At 46.1% G+C, this 8,477-nt stretch overlaps 1 protein-coding gene across 1 annotated transcript in view; it reads right to left on the bottom strand.

The window, feature by feature from the left end:
- Positions 1 to 1,486: 1,486 nt before the first annotated feature.
- LOC146362364 (ubiquitin-conjugating enzyme E2 E2-like) overlaps positions 1,487 to 8,477 on the bottom strand; it is a 55,730-nt gene continuing 48,739 nt past the window's right edge. Inside the window, exons 5-6 of the mRNA XM_084919643.1 lie at positions 5,883 to 6,030; positions 1,487 to 2,213 (exon numbers count right to left, since the gene is read on the bottom strand). Of these exons, the coding sequence (XP_084775769.1) occupies positions 2,116 to 2,213; positions 5,883 to 6,030 (246 nt within the window). The 3' untranslated portion in view covers positions 1,487 to 2,115. The remainder of the gene's footprint in view (positions 2,214 to 5,882; positions 6,031 to 8,477) is intronic.

Raw genomic sequence — 8,477 nt, 5'->3', positions numbered from 1 at the left:
AAAGGAAGGCTCTTGGCTCTTTCAAAGGGAGAGTACCCAGCCACTGGTACAGATATGTGGACGACACCTGGGTCAAAATCAAGACACAAGAAGTGGAATCCTTCACTGCGCACATTAACGCTGTGGATTAAAACAAAGTTCACCATAGAAGACACAAAGGACGACTGTTTGCCTTTCCTGGACTGTGCCGTGCACATTGAAGGGAATGGAAACTCCCACTAGGTTTAAATCTCTCTCCACCATTTGACCTTAGAACTGAAGAAGCTTCTCGGATGAGAGGTGAAACGTCTTCAAGCAACTCAAAGAAGTCCAGACGCTTTTCTTTCCAAGCTCCTTAGACAACATAGGACACTCGTGGAAACAAAGGGCAGAAAATATCTTGCAGAGATGATTTGATGATTTGATTATTTGACAGCAGCATGAACCTCAAAGGTGGTTAAATAGTGTTTAAAACAAAATGCTTTTCAGGATTTGTGCTCACAGCTGCAGACTGAGAAAATATGATTTTAGAACTAATCAAGCTAGAACCTACTGTCAGGATAGGAGCTCTCTGAGAGGACTTTGAAGTCTTTATCAACACAAGGACACAAGGAAGGAAGAATAAAATGAAGTAAAATAGTGCCATGACAAACAAGTCACGGCACCAGTCAACACTGCAAATAATAAAAGTGCAACAGTACAACTAAAGATTTGTTTTGCTTTTAGTTCTGAATGATGACAAATACAGGAGGAAGTCCATTGTTTTCATCTCGAGTCAGCTGAGTGTCAGAGGACTGCAGAGGGAGCGCAGACGTCACTGACCCGACGTGTGGTGGTCGGAGCATCTTCCAAACATGTCACTGGGAACAACAAGAAAAGAAAGCTCGCCCTGGACTACAGTCTGAAAGTAAATGTGTCAGCATGCAGGATTATTTTATTGTTAACCTTTGAAAAGTAAACCGCGTCTCCACTTTAAGTATTTAGCCGTGCTTTTTGCTCTGGAGTTCATTTGTTGGTGATGAACGGCTGCAGTCACAGTTCGGGGTAAGGAGGTGCTGCGCCTCCTTCACTTGATTCAAACGGCTCGCAGACAGAACATCAGTGACCAGCAGCACTGGGGGACGCAGGTCCTTGCCATAAAGGCTGAACGTGCACTCTCAGTCACGACGCTTTGTGTTGTCGAACTTTTTGTCTAACAGCACAAAGAGGAAGTAAGACACACGGTTACATAAGTGCACAGCTGTGACTGACTCGGGAACAAACGAGTCTGTACTGCGTGAGCGAGTAGAACGAATCCACATTACTAGAAAGTGACTGAAAACACTGCATCAGATGCCACATTAACAATCATGTCTGACCCAGAGGGGAATAACCTCTCACCTTCTAATCATTCAGTCTCTGCGGTGAGCCTCTGACAGCTCATTTCTGACAGGAAGTGGTCACAGCGATGAGCACGCGCTGACATCACGCAGTGCTGAATTAAAACAACAGACTGAGAGAAGCTGTGTCACATGACAGCCAGTGTTTTATTGAGTATTCGATGAGTATGTATGTTCTCACAAGGCATTAAGTGTACAGCAAACTAAGCACTATTGTCATACATGATGATGGGCTCACTCCATGCCACAGTTCTGCCTGAACAGAAATATCGGGACGACGTGTCCACTACATGAACACATATCCTGATGCCATGCACTAATATTGACCATGAGCTGGAAAACACAAACAAAATGAAATGCACTCACTCAGTATGAACATTTTTACATCACATGAAACGGGAGGAATTCATCACACACGCTTTTAGATAAAGAGAATGACACGGGTGGCAACAATGTTATAAACAATGCCACAACAATAAGAACAACAACATCAACAGAACAATAACAGTATTAAAGCTTTTCATGACCATATCAACATTCAGTGTATTGGAAAATACAATCCCAATAGACTCTTTGTATAAAAAAGAAGCTTTTCAAGTCAGCATGGAACAAATAACAGTTTGTATCTCGGGGGTTGGGGGGCGTGGATGACAGGGGCGGGTGTGCTTCCATAGATTCCAGAAGAGAGGAGGTGTGTGTGTGTGTGTGTGTGTGTGTGTGTGTGTGTTGGGGGAGGAGCTGGGGTCCTGGAGCTGCTCTATGTAGCGTAGCGCTTGGTCCACTGTTTGGCTATCCTGTCGTGCTCAGCTCTGTTGGTCAGGTACTGTGTGGCGATGCTTCCAACCAGAGGGTCAGCTGGAATACAAGAACAAACGGCAGACATGTTTAACCACGTGCTGGCTGTCACATGTTGAAAAGTATGACAGGTTCTCGCAGTCTAAATGAATTCTCTGAAACTCATAATATAAAAGACTGCACAGCCAGGCTTTAGGCACACTCGTCAGGACAGCTGTGCAAAAGCAAAACTATCTGTGACAGTGATGAGCGGTCGGCAGCTGCCTTGGTATCGTGTATGTATTCAGTGTGGAGGAAGGGCTCTGACCAGGTCTCAGCCAAAATTTCTTTTTGAAAACCTTCAGACGGGAATCACACCACAACACTTCCTCCTGTCACATTGTTAGTGTGCTGCATGCAAAAACGTTTGATGCGCTGTGTGTCAGGACATCCTGAATAGGTCCAACAGATCTGTCTTTGGACGGTCAGGTAAGTCAAAATAAACTGGAACCTTGTAACAGAAATACAGAGGGTTGAATCACCAGATATCAGCACTGGTCTTAAAAAGCCTGCATCAGTCAGCTGCTTGATCGTAAACGTCAGACTCTGAGGTGGAAGCGAGATATTGCTGGGCACAGATGGGTCGTCTGTGTGAGTGGTATTTATTAGGACATGTTTACACAAACAGACATAAGGTGCTGTCTAACATCTGATTACCTGGCCTGTGGTACCACAGCCTCATCAAAGACCTCGGCTCATTGGAAGACACAGAAATGTTATTACACGCACTGGTAACTCAAACACGTGGAGCTCGGTCTTTCCTGTAGTCTGATGTCAAGCTTGCATCACGTGATCTGATGCAACAGCAGAGTAAATCAGCTGTGATCATGGCGGCCTCCGGCTGCAGTCCTGTGCCTACCTGTCTTTTGATAAACGGCACATCCATGACTGTTGACTGTGTTGCTGGTTCCTGTCTCAGCAAAGTGACAGAGCAGAGAACTCATGCAGCCCTCACAAGCTCTCTGCTCATATTCACAACGTCTCTGGACACCAAACCAGGATGGATCAACACTGGATCAAAACCAACCCTACAATCAGAGCAGTGCTACAGTCATGCCCCCGTCAGCACCCATAATGAAGATGATTGATGTGCATTTGGAAGGAACTGCAGACGCCCAGCAAAGGTCGAAGCGTGGCAGTACGTAAGAGAAGAGAAGAATGGAGACCCTGACTCTGGACCCCACACTGATGATCATCCAGCACAGGGAATTTTAATAGCAGCCATTTTTATTTGAATGTCTCGAATGGTTGAAGATGTTTTTCTTCTGATCTCTGCAAACACATTAAAATTAGACTTTCAGGACCACGGACAGTGATCGCATGTCTATCTCACACACACACACACACACACACACACAGACACACACACACACACACACAGACACACACACGCACACACAGAGACACAGACACACACACGCACACACAGAGACACACACGCACACAGAGACACACAGACACACACACACACACAGACACACACACGCACACAGAGACACACAGACACACACACACAGACACACACACACACACACACACACAGACAGACACACACACACACACACACACAGAGACACACAGACACACACACACAGACACACACACACACACACACACACACACACACACACACACACACACACACACACACAAACGCACACACACAGACACACAGAGACACACAGACACACACACACAGACACACACACACACAGAGACACACAGACACACACACAGAAACACACACACACACACACACACACACAAACGCACACACACAGACACACAGACACACAGACACACACAGACACACACAGACACACACACACACACACAGACACACACACACCCTGAGTCCACCCTGAAATCTGCATTGTTAATAAGCACCAAGCTGACTGTCAGCTGATCTCAGTCACAGGCTGGAGTTCTGTAAAATAAGCAGTTTAAGCTGGTTTACATGTGGACACGAGCTGATACAGCTTTGAGCTGCCACATGGCTTCACTCCAAGTTATCAGATATAAAATCTCTAAAGTACAGATCTCTCTCTCTCTCTCAGTTTATGAGGGCTAAACCTGAGATTCAGATTTTAAAAACTTGATCGAGTACTGAGGGTGTTGCGAGTGGGTCGATTCTGATGAGGCAAGAGGCAGAAAGAGGAAGAGGGAGTGCGTGGGTAACAGGGAGGAGTCTTTCTCCTTTTCTGCCAGAGACGTGATCTCGATTAAGCCTCTTCTGCATCACACTTAAAAGGAACCGTCTCAATTCATGTGAGCACGCAGAGGAGGAGGGGAGGAAAAGCTTCTCTCATCTTCATCTCCACTGCTGCGTTTCTCACAGAGCAGTCCCTGCAGAGAGGACCGAGCTATCACCAGAGTTCCTTCCACTCTCTGATCTGTAACCATTTCATTTCCTGCTGTTCGCGTCTAAAACCATCAGTCATCCTTAGGGATGGGTACCGGTACCCATCCCCCCTACCGCTTATGTCAGACATAAACAGTAGTAACCAGACCAAAAAGCAGCACACATTTTGGTGCTTTATTTTTCTTGAGATGTCATACACTTTGTAGCCAATCATTTTACCTTTGTGAGGATAGTAGGCGGGTCCAGGTACGTCCGTTCTTTTAGAGCAGAGCTACAGATTAAAAATGCCCAAGGAGAAGCGGTCAAAAGTCTGGCTGTACTTCACAGCAAAAGATGCAAACTCAGCAGCAACAAGTGCTTTAAGCTGATACTGTGTAAAGGAGGCAACTCCTCGAATCTGATGAAACACCTGGCGACGTATAGCGTTTTTTTAAAAGCCGAGAAATGCACCGTATTTGATAGCTTGCTGCGAGACCTCACACCGAGCACATCTACTGCGGGTGTGGTGCCTGTTATCGGACCCGGAGTTAGCAACATCCCCCAAAAACCCGAAGAGGAGAGTCCTGGCCCCTAGCCCTGCCAGTGTAGCAGAATGATGATGATGATGATGCAGCAGCAGCCGTTCTTCTCTGCGTCAGTAGCTTAATGTTGTTCGTGTGTAATTTACGTTGAGCAGGCTAACCACGTTATTACATTAATGCATGTAAGGTGAACTAGCAAACACCATTATAGCTACATGCAGCTGTCTTCTTGTTTGATGGCAGATGCTCCCTTCACCCTGGACAAAAAGGCTAAAATAACCAAAGAAAAAGTGGAAAACAGTTAAACATGAGAGGTTTTTGGACAAAGTTTGTGTTCTCCATTCTTTAAGCACCGGCACCGTTTCAAAAGTACCGGTTTGGCACCGGTATCGGATAAAACCTAAATGATACCCATCCCTAGTCATCCTCTGGCCCTGAGATAAAAGAAAAGATTTTAAAAACTCAAAATGACCCACAGACAGTCTCAGAAACATGAAGGCAGAGCAGAGCACATCTGAAACAAACAAAGAACACCGTGGACCTCTGTAGCTGTGATGAGCCAGAGCACAACATTTATATAAAAGAGACACTTTTGTGATGGACAGTGTTACACACACACACACACACACAATCATTGTTTTCATCACTACACTGCCTGTTTGTTCTCTTGGGATACTGCTGCTGCTGCTGCGCTGCAAACACAACTTCAGCCTCACAGTAAAGTAGATGATTTATGCAGCTCAGTCAGCCTGTCACAGCTACATGACAGCATCTCTGTGTGAGTGTGTGTGTGTGTGAAGCTCTCACCTGGGTTGCAGTCAGTGAGCAGGGAGCAGATGGACAGTAGGACCTTGGAGATGGTGAGGGCGGGACTCCAGTTGTCCTTCAGGATGTCCAGACAGATCACGCCCTGACTGTTGATGTTGCAGTGGTAGATCCTCGTACGGAACGTCACCTGATTGGTTAAGAAACAGTTTCATTTGATGCTGCATCCTGTTGATCCTGACCTCTGAGCCAATGACACGTTTTAAAAAAGGCTTATTTTAGGTTTCGTTTAATTATCAACAACATGTAAGGTGATCAAACAAACAAGTGTTTTTTATATTTTGGGACTGCGGTGGACTCGAGTCAGGGCAAAAAGTCTACTGACATGTTCAGCTGAAAGACTGTTCAGTACAATGAAACATCACATTAGGACATTATGGGACACATCAGTGGATATCTTGGTGCCTATCACAGACATCACACTGATCAGAAAGAGACACTTCAGTAGTGTAATAATACATCAAACCCAGTGTTTCCAGGAGAGCTGCTGGTTTCTAACCAGGTGGGGAAACAGAGAGCAAACATAATGATGCCATCACTTCAAGTCTAACTTGTTCACATGCTGTATATTTGATCACATGACCGCAGGTACTTACAGGGGAAGCGTGGTGCTGAATTAGCAGTCATGTGTGTTATTACTACCTGATGGTGACACTTGTTGAGCAGATATCGACCCAGGAGTCAGAGTGGAGGCTGAACCTGTACTGAACCCTCCCTCCTCCTAACTGTAGGTGTTCCTTGCAGCTAATTTTAACCGAGCGACTGGTCTAAACCTGAGAAACAGTCAGATAGCGAGTTAAATTTAAGGACTGTTCAAAGGACAATATCAGATCCCACTGTTGTAATGATTCATATAAATGCTGCTGAACTGTGTGGCACCTTGCATGATGCATTACAGTAACTTCCAAAGACACAATGAAGAAACGAAACAACAAACTGATGTTAAATATGACATGAAAACACATTACTACAAAAGATGCTCATGTTTTATTAAAATACGACAGATTAACATCTGAAAAACAAAAAGCGTGGCACATTGTGCCGTTCTCCACCCAGCCCAGCAGGAGACCACCTCAGCTGGTTCTTTTTGAGGAGTAGCAGATCCAACTGCGACCTCCTCACCCTGACTCTAAGGGAGAGGGCGGACACTCTATTTCTGTTCCCTTCACAATAACTAACAACCTAACAGGCCCAATAAAACAGGCCTATGATAACAGACTTGCAGTGTTTTCCTGCAGCTCCGTCTGTTAGCACATGCCTCCTGACATTTAGGACGTGACAGGTTCAATCAATGAAACACTTGTCAGTTAGATTAAACGACCAGCACAGGCTGACAGCGCTCTTCATATCCTGCCTGTGTGCCTGCATCAACACCGAAGACATTCCATAGCTCAGCACAAAGAGCACTGCATCATTAAGCAGTGACCTTTGACCTCTGTGTGTCTTTAGAAACGAGGCTGATGAGCTGTAGCTTGCCCTTGTTCATGTCACCCTTCCTCCGTTCAGAGAGACAAACCCTCCTCTTATTATGAAGATCAACAGATTGATTTATCTGTCACTGTTTCACGTCAGCAGTGGTGCAGCGCCACACTGGAAACATCTAACAGGACTCACTGATAGACTATAAATATACATTGTATTATCTTAAACAGCATGAGTGTTAAAAAAACCTGAAATAGTATCATTACACATGCTCTGGCTAAGCAGTGTGAGTGCTGTCAGGCATTTGAGTGTGATGAGTGTGATGAGCTATGTGAGGGCTGACTCTCAGTGCAGATGTCGAGGCCCGACTGTCTCAGCAGCTCTCGCTGTCCTGTCAGTCTGTGTTTGTCATCTGCGGTGCTGTTTCCAAACCAGGAAGAGATGCGGTAGCTGAGATTACTTTCAGTGGCACTTCTGTAAAATCTGCTCATAGCTGGGACGGGAGGTCCACCTCCATCAGCCAGGCGACGGAGAGGTGGGTTAGCTCGTCTGTCTGAACTCCCGAGAACTTGTGCCGTGAATCCTTTCTGTCAGAGAGCTGCAGGTATAGTCAGTCGGTTATAGTGTCAGCTGCTCCTTTCCTGTAAGACCAACACCTGTGTGTGACGTGACTGGTGATGTCACATGTCAGTAATGTGAGCTCGGTGTGTTTTAGCAACATTATCTGTCCCGAGTGCACGTGTCAGGCAGCCCAGCAGGGAACATGTCACGCTGGACGCTGAGCTGAAATCAATGAGCAGGATTCTGGCTGAAGCCTTCTGGTTTCTCTACGTGAGTCAGAGAGAAGCAGGGTGGAAACCTCGGCTGGATGGTTTGTTCTGTACGCGAACAGCAGCGGGCCCAGCTTGGTTGGGAAGCGTGAGCTGATGTGAAGCCTCTCAAAGCATTTCATGATACAGCAGCTGGCACTCTGCTTTGGCTGAGGGTCCATGAAGATATCTGTCAGCTGTTCTTCACAGTGTGTTGGCAGGCAGCCTGGGATGAGATCTGGACCCATGCTGCAGAAACCTCCTCATGCTGTCTGCAGTCACAGCCAATAGCTGGCAGGCTGGAGGCAGTGATAGTTGTTTGCAACCTCAAACATGTCCACTGTTC

This window comes from Perissodus microlepis, chromosome 22 (assembly GCF_051167445.1).
Source record: "Perissodus microlepis isolate ML-2025 ecotype Zambia chromosome 22, ASM5116744v1, whole genome shotgun sequence".
NCBI classification, from domain to species: Eukaryota; Metazoa; Chordata; class Actinopteri; order Cichliformes; family Cichlidae; genus Perissodus; species Perissodus microlepis.
The sequence above is the reverse complement of the archived record's forward strand: the minus strand, read 5'-3'. Positions and strand labels throughout refer to the sequence as shown.